The sequence below is a fragment of the Lynx rufus genome, unplaced genomic scaffold (assembly GCF_022079265.1).
Source record: "Lynx rufus isolate CCGP_SWC_20201006 ecotype Redwood Valley unplaced genomic scaffold, mLynRuf1.p SCAF_26, whole genome shotgun sequence".
Classification (NCBI taxonomy): Eukaryota; Metazoa; Chordata; class Mammalia; order Carnivora; family Felidae; genus Lynx; species Lynx rufus.
In genome coordinates, this window is record NW_025814841.1 from 5,010,395 (window position 1) to 5,025,755 (window position 15,361).

The 15,361-nt window shown below is 37.1% G+C and overlaps 1 protein-coding gene across 8 annotated transcripts in view; it reads left to right on the plus strand.

Moving 5' to 3' along the window:
* UBR5 (ubiquitin protein ligase E3 component n-recognin 5) overlaps nt 1–8,837 on the plus strand; it is a 136,874-nt gene extending 128,037 nt beyond the window's left edge. For 7 of the 8 annotated variants that reach the window (XM_047088949.1, XM_047088951.1, XM_047088950.1 and 4 more), the window contains exons 55-59: nt 1,110–1,265; nt 1,616–1,729; nt 3,153–3,297; nt 4,545–4,630; nt 8,212–8,837. In XM_047088949.1, the coding sequence (XP_046944905.1) occupies nt 1,110–1,265; nt 1,616–1,729; nt 3,153–3,297; nt 4,545–4,630; nt 8,212–8,424 (714 nt within the window). In that variant the 3' untranslated portion in view covers nt 8,425–8,837. Of the gene's footprint in view, nt 1–1,109; nt 1,266–1,615; nt 1,730–3,152; nt 3,298–4,544; nt 4,631–8,211 lie in introns of those variants that run through there. The other variant, XM_047088956.1, reaches the window with a different exon arrangement.
* The last annotated feature ends 6,524 nt before the right edge of the window (nt 8,838–15,361 follow it).

Genomic DNA, 15,361 nt, shown 5'->3' on the forward strand with positions numbered 1-15,361 from the left:
ACAGATTTTCCCATTTAGAAAATGGTAAAACTATATAGTGCCTGGTAAGTGCTCAATAGATTTTAACGATTATTATTTGTTCAAACAGGTGGTAGTGGAAGTAGTAGTAGTATTTTATTGAAAAGAGCATTGTTGGCTTCAAAAATCTATGTAAGATGTACAGGAGGGAGGGGGACAAAAGAATGTAAGAAAATCCAGCATAGCATGCTTGATCTTTATCTCTGGGTGATAGAATTAGCTTAATTTCCTTATATGCTTTGATAGTTTGCCTGCCTGCACATTCTTTTTATACTGGGAGGAGGGGAAAAAACCACATCCTTTAAAATTAATGTATAATACCAACTATGCAGCTTTTGGTTTAAAATGTAACTGCCAGTGTTTTAAAGGTATTATAAAGAAATTACTTGACACAAAACAATGAAATATTTTAGTCTTTTCCAGCAATATATATCGCACATCTGATGCAAATTAACACTGTTAAAGCTGTAGTCGATTTTTTTTAAATCACATTCACTGATGAATGGTTTTCTATTAATACAGCATATCATATGTATGTGGGTGTATATATTTTAACTCTGACCCTGTTGAATTCTTAAAATATTCCAGCTAAATGTTCTTGTCCAAAGAAGAACTAGGTTTAAAGCTCAGCAACAGCTCAGAAATGTTGATATGTGGATTCTTTAACGAGGTTTATGGAAAAGATCATGGAATCAAATAGACTCCAGTATAACCCAATGATATGACTGTCAACAAGTTATTGAATTCCTTTGAGCATCAGATTCATCATCTAGAATTAATAATCTATTTTATTATAATCAAGACTAAATAGGATATATATTAAGGACCAGCTGCTTAGCATAATCATTGTTTATTGCAAATTATTTTGTAACTTAAACTCCTCCATTACTGGCTTTTTTTTTTTTTTCCAAAATATATGTTAACATTTTTTATACCTTGAAAATTAAATATGTTATCAGAGCCAAAGATTAAAATTTTATCTTTTTAAATCAGTTTTAATATACTTAGTGGAATATTATTTATACCTTCAAATTAGATAAAATTGTAGTGAAGATGTTTTATAATTGAGTTCCATATGATTACTTCCTTAGGTCAATTGGCATGATTTTGCTTTTTTTGACCCTGTGATGTATGAGAGTTTACGGCAACTTATCCTCGCTTCTCAGAGTTCAGATGCTGATGCTGTTTTCTCTGCAATGGATTTGGCATTTGCAATTGACTTGTGTAAAGAAGAGGGTGGAGGACAGGTAAAGCAAATATGTAACTTTCTGATTCTGGCAAGAGAATTTGGTTAGTCTGTTGTGCTTATTTTATACAGAAACAGTTTGGATGGGGACATAGAGCGAGAGACACACACACAAACATGCAGAGAAAAGACACACTAGACTGACAGGCATAGAGAGAAGGATGGAGGGTTAATGAGACAGACTGAAAGGTAGTTTTTAGTGCTTATTTAGACCTAAATTCTTGCATCCCTTAGATATTGGTCAGCAATTTGTGTTTAGATTTTAGAATTTTAGGGAATTATTTTATGAACTGTAGACTTACTACTGCTTTGACCAAATTGCTTTTAAATGGCAGTGCTAAATTATTACAGGTTGAACTTATTCCTAATGGTGTAAATATACCAGTCACTCCTCAGAATGTGTATGAATATGTGCGGAAATATGCAGAACACAGAATGTTGGTAGTTGCAGAACAGCCATTACATGTGAGTATTTTCTCAAAAGTGTTATTTGATCTGATGAGGCTATTTGTGTCTTCATGTGGTAAACTATTTCAGAGTGTATTCAGCTTGCCTATAAAAGGTTAAAATTTTTAAACCAAATTAATTTATGTACAGTGTAAGTTACACTTGAATCCAGACCAAGCATTCACCTTCTGTTGGGTAAAACTACTTGGATAAACTATATGATCATCAAAGTCAATTTGGTGAGTGAAAGTTCAGAAAAGATTCTTGTGGAACTGAAATGACTACTGTTTTGGGGTCCTACCACCACCCATACTTGAAGGCGACTGACTAGAAGGACTCCAGGGCAATAGTACTGATAGTTATGGTTTATTGTAGCAAAAGGACTCCCGGCAAGGGAAAAAGTACATCAAACCAAATCTGGAGGAATCTAGGTGCAGGCTTCCCAAGTTCTCTCTCTGGGGCCGTGGGTTGTCACAAAGAATATACTTCTTTCCTCCAACAGTGAATTAGAAACACACGGACAGTGTTTGTGTTTAGAGAGGCCTGCTTAAGAGTCACAGCTCAGGTTTTATATTAGAGGCCAGTCCTGTAAGCATTTTCTGCCTATGCAGCCAGCCCTGATTACTGAAATTTAGACTGTTAGAGGCATGTGTTCATCATAAGTCACACTGTCTGCACAAATAGTCTAGGTAAGCTGGCACAGCAGGGTTCATTGCTCCAGGCATTCAGAACAGCTGTATCAGTAATGTAGGGGGAACATTCCAAAAACCAAGTTTCCGGATGCCAGCCAAGGACCATCCCCCTCCAGGAGAGCCTTCAGGCCTGCTGTATTTGTCAAGTGTTCTGATCTCTGTGCTGGGAATAATTGTGCAGGCTCTGAAGTCCTGTCAGGATTCAAATCATGGCTGCAACACTCTTTAGCTGTTATATGACACTAGCAAACTACTTAAGTATTTTGTGCCTTGGTTCCCTCTTCTGCAAAATGAGGATAGAATTAATACATGTAAGGTGCTTAAGAACAGTTCATGGCACATTGTAATTTCTCAGTGAGCCTCTAGATTTTGAGTTTGTGTTCTTTTGTCGTACTTTTCATAGCATGTGACAGGATAGCATGTTTGACAAATTGAAGCTATTCTTACTTCATGAGTAGCCTATTTTATTAATGTGTAAATTATTTCAGTTAAATCCTGGTGTATAACAATATGGTTTCACTTTTGAACCTATTGCCTGCCTATTCATGATGCCTTTTTCCCCCCCTCTGCCTCTCTTTTGAATCTGTCAGTTTAAAAATACTTAATTTTATTTCTTTCTCTCTGGTTTAAATGAGAACTAGTATTCTTAGGCTGCTAAAGTTAGGTATTGGGCTTTAACAACAAAAAATGCTACATGGAAAATAAAGTACTCAGAGTAATAAAAAGGTAATTTTTAAAATATTCTGTAGGCAATGAGGAAAGGTCTACTGGATGTGCTTCCCAAAAATTCATTAGAAGATTTAACAGCAGAAGATTTTAGACTTTTGGTGAATGGCTGTGGTGAAGTTAATGTGCAGATGTTGATCAGTTTCACCTCTTTCAATGATGAATCAGGTAGGAAATTTTGTGAATGTTTATTTAAGGAATACACTTGATAAATTTACAGGGTTTAGAAATGCTGTATAACTCAGGTGTTCAAGGCTTTTTGTGTACATTTTTAAGATATTATTGAACTATGATGGCTTAGCATTAGGTTATTCTTAAATCTTTGGTTAACATTTCTAGGTTTTTAAAGAGTATATGGTTTAGATTGAATACAAGTAAAACTTCATTGTGGTGAGCAGCTATGTAAATGGATTTTGTATACTAAGAAAATATAATCCATGTGACAGTTCTATTGGCCTTTCCCAATTCCTCCTAATCTCTTAGACTCTCTAATTAAAGAATTTGACTGCATGGTGTTTGCTCTGTAGAACTGGACCCAGAGCTCACTTACAAAGACATAATAACATACAAACACATGGAAAATCCAGAAAGAATAACAAGAGGTAGTGATATTCCTCCTAGAATAACATTTACCTTCAGCGCCTGATTTTCTGTAACACTTCGTTTTCAAGTGGCCTAGGGATAGAATTTGAGCTGTGACTATACCATAAAGACACTGGAAGCCATGAAATTCCTTATGGAAGGATTACACCTATAGTCCAAAATTATTGCCTACATGAATGCACTGATTTTTTCCCCCTTTTTCATATTTTGCAAACAGCTTCAGCTAAATTATAGCAAGTTAAATTTTGTTTTTTCTTCATGCTTGACAACGTATAGATTCATTGTAAAATAGTTTCTGTGCTACTTTTTAGTATAGTTTTCAATACTGGTGAGATGAGAATTTGTCTCATTTACAAACCAAAAACCTAAGAGGGAAAAATAAATACCTAAGGACCCTCCATATATGATCCTCAGATTAGCAGCATCAGTGTCATCTAGAAGTGTTTTAGAAATGCAGAATTTCAGTTCTTTTCTCCCTTCTCCCAGACCTAGTAGATGCGCATCTGTATTTTAAAAAGATCCCCAAGTAATTTGTAAACTCATTAAAATTTGTGAAGCACTGGTGCAAGTTTAACAGATAGGATTAAAGTATTGATTATCAATTTTGAGGCTGATGATCCATTTTTCTTGGTCACCTTAAGTCAGGATTGAGTAATGAACTATAGAAGTTTTACATTATGCAAATGGTCCTAATTTCCTATATTAGGAATTAAACTCCTGATCCTAAATAACAGTTCTGTATCTATTTTTTATAAGAAGCAGTGTTTTAAAGTAATAATTGGTACACTATATTGGATTTATATTTTTCATAGGAGAAAATGCTGAGAAGCTCTTGCAGTTCAAGCGTTGGTTCTGGTCAATAGTAGAGAAAATGAGCATGACAGAACGACAAGATCTTGTAAGTTAAAATTTTTACAAAATTTGCAAAACAAAATATGAAATGTTAAAATACTGTGTATGATAACCTTTTAAGTTTGTAATGGTTGGTCATTTTAATTTTGGTTAAGGAAAATTATAGAAGGTCAGAAATATAAGGCAGTTTTGGTTTTTCTACTCCAGAACTGAAAACCTGTAAAGTTGTAAGCAGAATGAAATACGTTTAGCTATTGATACGCTGTCCTTAGTCCCAGAAGAAAATACCAGTTGATTGTTGAGACAAATGTTTCTTTTTCCCTATAGTGCTTACATATGCTGGCTGCTCCTTTTATATATCCTTAATCCTTTTGACCAGTGGCAAGCCTTTGCAAAATTTCTAAATAGTATCTTGATTGCTATCTGTATAGTGTACTAAGAATAGAGTAGCTTATGATATGTATTAAGTCTGTGATTTTAATGTTACTACTTATTTTTAGAATCATAAATTAGATAATATAAACTTTGATCATAGTGAAAGCCTACCAAGTCAGTGGAATCTATATCCTTGAGTATATCCATAACCAAATCAACCTGTCCATCAGTCTTGAAAGGTAGTCTTCACTAGACTTTATTTGAGAAATTTGTGGGATGTTCCTTACCCAGAAAATTCCAGAGATCCTTTCTGCCATATTCCTCATGGTTCTTTGCAACGTCTTCCCTATCAAACCAGCCTTAGTTCTTAGTAATTAACAACCATACTTCTTGTGGAATATATTTTTAAAAATCCAGTTTCTAGATATATTCTCCAATTTTATCTGAGAGAGGGGAAATGGTTAGTGTGTGGGAAAGCACAAAACTTGACAGTTTCCCATTTATCTCCAGCTCAGTAGTAACTTATTTTTTGGAGTGGGGGAGTCTGCATTTAGCATCCTTGATTTTTTTTTTTCATTAAATTTTTTTAAACATTCATTTTTGAGACACAGCATGAGCGGGGGAGGGGCAGATAGAGAAGGAAACACAGAATATGAAGCAGGCTCCAGGCTCTGAGCTGTCAGCACAAAGCCTGACGTGGGGCTTGAACTCAAGAACCGTGAGATCATGACCTGAGCCAAAGTCTGATGCTAATTAACTTAACGACTAAGCCTCCCAGGTGCCCAGCACTACTTAATTTTTAAATGGACCCAGGAGTCTTCCAATATTTCTGCACTATAGTGAAACAAGTTGTTTAGTAGTCCTTTTAGCTAGTTCTGTTCTTGGTTTAGCCACTCTGGTAATTTCTACTTCGGTTGTTCCCTAGGTGGATTCCATATAATTCAACTTTCCCAATCTTGTGGACCCTAAAGTCTCTACCAGTGTGCATGGTTTCAGGACCACCTGTACTCAGTTTTTTGATTCAGTTACCTTGTTTCTTTAAGAGCCCATTATCGGTTCAGTAAGACCTATCAAAAACAGAGATAAAAATGATTGGCTATCTGGTATAAATTCTAAGGTTCTAATGGACTTTTTTTTTTTTTTAAACTATTCCCTAGTACTAACTTTGTTTTTAAACCTAATGTATCCTTAGTCCAGTCAGTCAAGTTAAATTTCACTGTAGTTTCTGCCTTCCACTGGAAGAAAATTTGCTAACTATTCAGTCTTTAAAATGAAAGATCTCCCTTTGTAAAGGGCCTCAGGATTTCCTATTAACAGCTTTAATTTGAGGGTCACTCCTATTTACAGGGCTTAAGCATTATATCAAGGGGTTTCCCCCCTCCTCTTTTGAGAAGGATGCTTCACAATTGTTGGTTTTATCCTGATGTGCTGAGGAGAAAAACTAAAGGACATAAGAATATAACAGACCATTCAGAGCAAACTCTTCTTCCTTCGGTTACTAGTCTTGCAAATTATAGGGTTTTTGGGTTAGTGGGTAAGACCACATAGTTTATCCTCCTCTTAGAGAGTCACAGTTCACTAGTAAAAGTTCTGAAAAGTCTTGTAGTATTTCTTTTCTTCCAGCTTCTTGACTCTCCAGCAATGGTAGTTATCTACCCTACCTAGCCATATACAACCTTGGAGAAACATTTTACATTAACTTTGTTTTTTTTACCTGTAAAATGAGTAGAGTAGACCAGCATTATCTCTAGAGCATCTTCCAGTCCTTAAAGTTCTTTGCGGGGGTATCTAGATGACTCAGTTAAGCATCCAACTTCAGCTCAGGTCATGATCTCATGGCTCATGAATTCGAGCCCACATTGGGCTCTGTACTGACAGCCCAGAGCCTGGAGCCTTCTTTGGACTCTTGTGTCTCCTTCTCTCTCTCTTCCCCTTCCCTGCTCGTGTGCGCACTCTCTCTCTCTCTCTCTCAAAAATACACACACACACATATACATATATATGTAAAGTTCTTTGAAGATTTTGTAGACCTGACACTTAGAGTTTCTTTTTCTGCCCCTTCTAGAGAATTAGATAAGATTCCTCATAAAACTATTCTTCAGGAAAGCAAATCATTATGGGGGTTAAGGGCACCAATCTACTGCACAGTTGAAAATCTGAGTATAACTTCTGACTCCCCCCAAAATTTTACTAAAGTTTTTATATTAGTAAACAGTGCATTACATATATTTTGTACATTCTTGTATTTTTTTTAAGTTTTTATTTAATTTTGAGAGGGAGAGGGAGAACAAGTGGGAGAGGGGCAGAGAGGAAGAGACAATCACAAGCAGGCTCCGTACTCTCACAGAGCCCAATGCAGGGCTTGATCTCACAAACTGTGAGATCATGACCTAAGACAAAATCAAGAGTTGGACACTTACTGAGCCACCCAGGCGCCCCATATAACTGTATTATTAAGAAAATCATAAGGAAAATATATAGTATCATACTATATTTATAAAAAAGTTTGCCTGTGGGCTCCTGGCTGGTTCAGGTTGCTGGAACATGTCATTCTTGTGAGTTTGAGCCCTATGTTGTATGTAGAGATTACTTAAAAAAAACAGAGGATCATAGAGGAAGGGAAGGAAAAATAGGCAAACTGTAAGAGACTTTTTTTTTTTTTCCCAACAATTTTTGAGAAAGAGCACAAGCAGGGGAAGGGCAGAGAGAGGGAGACATAGAATCTGAAGCAGGCTCCAGGCTCTGAGCTGTTAATGCAGAGCCTGATGTGGGGCTCGAACCCATAAACTGAGTCTTTGAACTCTTTAGAGATTTTGTGCCCTATTTCCACTAAACGATACTTTGTGGAGTTTAACCACTAGAAAGGCCCACAGAGAAACTGAGGCCCTGAAATATAGTCACTTTTCTACATACCTGACACTTTTTTCTCTTTTGACCCTGAACCTTTCTTGAGAGGGGCACAGAGAGAGGGAGACACAGACTCCGAAGCAGGCTTCAGGCTCTGAGCGGTCAGCACAGAGCCCTATGCAGGGCTTGAACACACAAGCTGTGACATCATGACCTGAGCTGAAGTCAGACACTTAACCGACTGAGCCACCCAGGCGCCCCAGTGCAAGAAATAAATTTAAAACCCCATTCAAAATCCTATCCCTCTGTAGGTTTTACCTTAAGAATGGGGTTCTGTGTAGATGTTGGCAGAGTTAATGTTATTATATTAAAAGCCAAAATTGTAATTATTATACTCCTGTTTAGGTTTACTTTTGGACATCAAGCCCATCATTACCAGCCAGTGAAGAAGGATTTCAGCCTATGCCCTCAATCACAATAAGACCACCAGATGACCAACATCTTCCTACCGCAAACACTTGTATTTCTCGACTTTATGTCCCACTCTATTCCTCTAAACAGATTCTCAAACAGAAGTTGCTACTCGCCATTAAGACCAAGAATTTTGGTTTTGTGTAGAGTATAAAAAGTGTGTATTGCTGTGTAATATTACTAGCTAATTTTGTAGATTTTTTTCCATTTGTCTATAAAAGTTTATGGAAGTTAATGCTGTCACACCCTGGTGGTACCTTAAAGAGATTAAATGCAAACATTCCTTGCTGAGTTTGTAGCTTAAAGGCCTGAGGAGCACTAGCAACATTTGACTATAATGGTTTGCTAGTCAACAACTTCTGGGTCTAACCCCAGCCAAAGATGACAGCAGAACAACATAATTTACACTGTGATTTATCTTTTTGCTGAGGGGAAAAATGTAAAATGTTCTGAAAATTCACTGCTGCCTTTGTGGAAAGTGTTTCAGCAAAGGTTCTTGTATAGAGGGAATAGGGAATTTCAAAATAAAAAATTAAGTATGTTCTGTGTTTTCATTTTAACTTTTTTTATGGTGTTTAATTTGTGGTTGGCTGCAATTGTGTATCATGTATATGGAACTTGTAAAAAGTTCTGGACATTCAGATCTTAGAGATGAAATCACTTTTACCTATGAAAACCACTTTATTGCGGTTTATTTTAGCTGCATTGAGCTCTAGGATATTAAATGATATCACTAATATTTTGCATGTAATTTGTTCATTTGAGTAAGGGCACTTTTTTTGTACATATGATGGGGCCAATGCACAATACTTTATCACAATCAACTTTTTTTTCTTTGTATCCCTATTTCAATGAGCAGTCAGTCAGGAGGTTACTGCACTTCAGTTCTAACTAGACATTTGTACTAAGGTATTTCAGTTATGTAAACTCAGCCTGGGCACTTTCTGATAACTGTAAAATGTTTTATAAGATCATGATTATTGAAGATACATTTTGGAAAATTTTAAATGTTCGTGAGCAGCTTAACTACTTTTGTATCTAGCCTTTTTTAAGTATCTTGTTACATTTACTTTTTTAAATAAAGAAATTACAGAAGAAATGTCAAGTAATATTGAAGAAACAATAGTTTTTATTTATGTAGTTGTACATTTTTAAACGAAGGGTAATACACCAACATGGTTGTGTGCATAAAAATTTTTGATTTAAAGAACTGAAAGTTTATATACACATGGACTATAAGAAAGAGAAGTAAATTAGTCCACATTTTACAGTTAGCAGAGAATCCTGAATGGCACTGGCCAGGCCACCTTTTCTTTTTACAAATGAGGGACGTGAAGTGTGACCCTTACTTGGCATAGGAAGTTAACTCACTCACTTATACTTAGTAACTAAGTGACAGGTTCTTTTTTTGATGACCCACTAATTATGTAGCCTAGTATCAATCTCTAAATTCTTACGGTTTTAGTAGCTTTACTCAATGGCATAAAGAACACTGTTTTCTTCACTAAGTCTTCAAAAGGTGACTTAAAACTAGTCACTTTACATATTGAAAATGAGAGAAATTCTCTGAAATCTCTACCTTTCAATTCCTTTGGAGGACTCCTAGCCTTTGGGATGTTTTTCATGTTCAAAGGCACTATGCTTTTATTATATAACTTCCTGCAGAAGACTGAACCATGTGATATTCTCAGCCCTGCTGACACAAATATTAAAAACTAAAATGATAGTAGTGAAACTCATTGTATTACTTAAAAGTTACACAACATGCTGTATTAGATTTGTGTAAATTAACCAAAGGTTATTTTACAAAGTGAGACATTGGTTTTTATGTCTAAATGCTATTTCTGAATAAATGAAATAGTAATTAGATTAAGAGCTAATTATCATCAGTGTGTCTGAAAGAGATAAAATTTATTTATCATCTTAACTTCTGTATGCACATGATGGGATAAAATATTAAATGAAAACAAACTAGATATGATTAGGACATTTGAAACCCTAATTGTGAACTTATTTTTAATAGTTATTGAAAGAATGAAAATATTTAAAATAATGCACAATGTCTTAAGTCTTCCTAAATCAAGATTTTGGTTAAATGCTTTTAGGATTATTAAAAGCAGAGTGAGTTTTTTTTTTTTTTGTTTTGTTTTTTAAGTAAAGCATAAAATGGTTCTAAATGGAAAATAAAGTCATGTAAAATAAAGTTCTCTTTTGGTCTTGTTTAGTGATTAAATCTAATAGAATTGAAAACAAATTTAGGAAGAGAAGACCAAGAATGAACTTTACCAAGGGGTTTTCAATGTTTTCCTATTTTTGCCTTTTTTTCCATTAAATCATCTGAATATCTTGACTATCCAGTATAATAGTAGCTTACTGAGACAGACTTGAGTTTTTAAATAGTATGGTATCAGTCACTAGTACTTAAGATGATTATTTTTGTCTGTTTAAAGGTAGCCAGTGATTTCTAGGTCTGAACTCCAATAGATCTTCCCGTGAAGTAGTAGTTCTCATGATACTTTATGCCTAAGATTCCCTGGTAGAGCTTGTTAGTGCAGATTTCCTAATCTTTGCACATCCTTTCAATCACATTCTGATTCAGTAAACCTTAAGTGGAGTACAGAAATCTTTATTCTTAAAACAGAATCCCAAGTGATATTTTCAGTGTTTACATTAACCTAAGTGGGTAGGCATGGACAGAGATGAATTCTCCTCTAAACATCATTTAAAGTAGAGATGTATTAAAAATGTGACTTGTCTGTTCATCTCAAGATAAAGCAAATTGTTACCTCTTAGAATTAAAAAAAAAAATTAACTGCATTGCTAGGACTGTGCAACATGAAATTTCTTTTATTATTTCCTGTGTGCCAGGCACTTTGTCAAGTGCTTTACATATAATATCTCATTTTATCCTTTGAGATAGGGGCTATTGCCATCCTCACAGACAGGAAACTAGACACAGGTTAAACAACTTGCTCCAGTTTACACAGCTAATAAGTGCTGGAGTAAAAGATTCTAGGCATTCTGGAGCTTGCATTCCTAAACACTGGGCTATACAATTTTGTGGAAGGTATGGTTATAAGCAAGTGAGTTGGTCATTAAGGGTTCTGATACCCAATTCATGTGTGTGTATGCACATGTGTATGTAGGGGATTTCTTCCATACCACCAAGCATTGGGCTGTAATATTTTGTGGATGGTATGCTTATAAGCAAGTTGGTCATTAAGGGTTCTGATACCCAATACCAGTGTGTGTGAGTGTGTGTGTGTAGGGGACTTCCTCCATCCACCAAGCGATGCACCAACACTAGCACAATTTATCTCATTCTGACGCTGTCTACCTGGAAGTAGCATCAGATTCCACAGGTCAAGGGCTCAGTCCCACAAGACTGCTCTGCCCTTCATTTCAGATATCAATTGCAAGCCCAGGTTGTTACCTGTACTTGTGACTGACGAGCTGTAAATCAGAGGTTCCTATGAACCTCTCATTGGGTATTCATGATTCTCTAGAGTGGCTCACCAAATTCAGAGATCACTGGTTTATTATAAAAGGCTATAACTCAGGAACAACCAGATGGAAGATGAGCATAGGACAAAACATATTAAAGGGTATGGAGCTTCCATGCCCTCTCAGAGCATGTGACTCTTCCTGCATCTCCACATGTTCACCAACCTGGAAGCTCCTTGAACCCTTTGGGTTTTTATGGAGGCTTCATTACATAGACTAAGTCATTGTCTGTTGATGACTGATTGAACCTTCCAGCACCTTTCTCCTCTCCAGAAGTGTGTGTGTGCATGGCAAGGTGGGACTGAAAGTTCCAACCCTGTAATCACATGGGATCAACTGGCAACTAGCTCCCAGGCTTAGATGTGGTCCAGAAGGTAGCTCATTAATATAACAAAAGACACCTTTACTACTCTCCTTACTTAAATTCCAAGGGTTTTAGAAGGTCAAAAGATACTGGCTTATTACTAGAATTCCATTCAGTCAGTATCTAGTCCATCAATCATATCATGAAGAATATTTCCCAGGGCAAGACCACTCAGGTCTGTAAGCTTCCATTGTATCTTGTCAGGTTCCAAAAGCAGGAGTAGTGTCAGAAATAAATGCCTTCACCCTTTCAGGCAGCTGATCATCAGCACCACCATATGGTGGTTCCTGTGTGGTCACTTGCTCTGAGTCTCTTTCTAGGTGTTAAAGTAATACTGGATTTCCCTCATTACATAAACCATTTATTCATCCTTTTACCCATAGCTGCTATTTTTCCTTCTCTCCATTTATACCCAAACTTCCACTGTGCTTGTCTAGATTGCATGCACCAACAGTGGTCTGGCGTCCCTCAAGTCCAGTTCTGTTCAAATAAGGTTACACAAGTGTAAAACTAATGGACTATTTTTATTCTCAGGCAATACAGCTGAATTCAGTTAGCCCCAATTTGTTAGACGGGGTGAAGGTACATCCTGCCTCATCAGGCCCTTAGGAATTGTGACATAAAGGTTAAAAGCACAGTTACAATCTCTTGCTTAAGAATCGTCCCTGCTTCCAGCCCTTGTAGTTGCAATAGGCCTGAGCTATGACCAACGCATCAAGTTGGAGGAAAAAAAGTGGAAGTGATGTCAGGAAGAATATCGGCACCTTCCCCCAGCCTCTTTTCCCTGGATCCAACAGAAAAACAAACAAACACAAATCTATCTAGCAGGGACACTCCCTTAGCCCCACTCATGTTAATGTTGAGTGTCCGTGCATAACTCATAAAGGCATGTAAGCCTTCATCCATTTACTTCCCCGTTTTAGACAACCAATGTTTTAATTGACCATTCCAATCCTCTAGCAAACTATTTTTCTGAGGGGGAATATCTGCCCATTGTTGGATATTATGGGCTGTAAAGTATGTTTGCTCCCTGGTCTGAAGACGTGACAACTAGTTATCCAAATTGGTGCAATATTTGTCCTGGTTCTTTCATAATACTCTCAGTATCTGCATCTACCACGGGGTATGCAAAGCCCACTCCACAGTGAGGATCTATTCTTGTCAGGACCCATCCGTAGCCCCCCCACAGCTACCAGCATCATTCTGACTTGCCAGCTATGTTCAGGGCCATCCAACCAGAGAACCTGCTACTACATTGCCACCCATAGTCTCTGCCTCTTGTTCGCAGACAGAATAGCTCTTACTGGCATTTTGTGCCTCAGAAGGTACAAGAGGGAAACATTTAGATTCACCCCATCTGTTCATTGCTGCGGTGTCCTCATATCCATTCATTTCATGGATCCAGGTAGCTATCTCAAGTGAGCACACAGGAATATATGCTGGTCGATTTCACTCCCTTTCCAAACCTGGAAGGGAATTCTGATGGGCATCAACATGTCCTACTTTAATTCATTCCTCCAATTTCCACAGGACTATGTCCCATGTGGGCATATCTTTAATGGGCCAGGTTTCCCCAGTGGCTATTGGCCACTGCCCAGAAGTCAGTAAAAACCAAAATTTGGGGACTTTTACTGCCATTCAATTCTTCCATCACTGCCAGGAAAACAGCATGCAATTCAGCACAAGACTGATCTGTTTTTAACTTCTTTAATCAGAGTGGCAGCTTTCCAAACAGAATGCTGTCTATTTACCTTGGAACTGCCATCCACAGACCAAGTGGCTCTTCGTTGGTCAGTCAAGAGCTGTCTATAGGGCACTATCCAAGTGACAGTAAAATCCACACAGTTCCAGAGTCAGTCCTATGGAATAAGAGCCTCCTTCCTTGTAAGTATCTCCTCTTTGCATTCCCCAGGTAGCATGATACTGCATAACCCATTTCCATTTTATTATGGAAACTTTCTGTGCACTATCCTCTCCATTAGAGAATTTCCTAGACATCACCTAAGACATGTGGCTATTTCAGACTTCAAGATCATGTTATGTCTTTCAGTCATGGGAATAGCTTCAATAAATAATGTCAGATAGCAAGGTAGTAAATGCCCCTCAAATGAAAGAAGATTCTCTTGTCCCAAATCCTAGTGGTCATCCTTAGGAGGCACTTGCAGGTTCTTGCCATAAGCCCCAGTCTACGCTCCACATAGGGCTATTGCACAGAGAATTTGATCCTACCAGTACTCCAGCTTCTATTCCACACTGTGTGGGCTCAGGCAATCTTATTGGTTCCCACCTAGCACGTCCAATTAACATTGCTTGAAGGGTGGATTTACATGCCTTCTGTTTTATAGTACGAGGTAGGGAAAACGTTCTCAGTGCGATACAACATCTATCCCCAAATACAATCAAGTAAAAGAGACACAACCACTTCTCATAAAGCCTATTCAAACATACCAATTCTTCTACAAACTTTTACTGTAATTCCATCAACTCCTATATTCCTAGTTTCCATTAGGATTTCATTGACAAATTTTGGTTTTACAACACTAGATGGAAGAAGTGGTTTGCAGTCGAACATGATATCCATTCCCATAAAACATCCATGTAACAGAGACACAACTTTACAAGCAGTCCCCAACTTACGGCAGTTTATCTTATGATTTTTCAACCTCATAATCGTGCAAAAATGATTCGCATTATAAGTAGAAACTGTACTTCGAATTTTGATTTTGGGTCTTCTGCGGGGGTTAGTGGTATATGGGAATGATACTCCCCTGTGATCCTGGGCAGTGGCAGGGAGCACAGCAGCTACCAGTCACCCACATGATCACAAGGGTAAATCACCAATACACTTACAACCATTCTGTACCCATACAATCATGCTGTTTTTCATTTTCAGTACAGCACTCATTAAATTGTGCGAGATATTCAACACTATTATAAAATAATAAATGATTTTGCCCAACTATAAGCTAATGTAAACTGTTCTAAGTACATTTAGGGTAGGCTAGGCTGAGTTACGATATTTGGTAGGTTAGATCTATTAAATGCATTTTTACTTACAACATTTTCAACTTAGGATGGGTTTATCAGAACATAACCCCATTGTAAGTCAAGGAAGATTTGTATATCATACCTGCTGAAACATTCCAACTTTCATAATCCTATCACCCAGGAGTCAGGGCTTCACCACTGGATTTTAGTATCACAGTTCAAGAGACC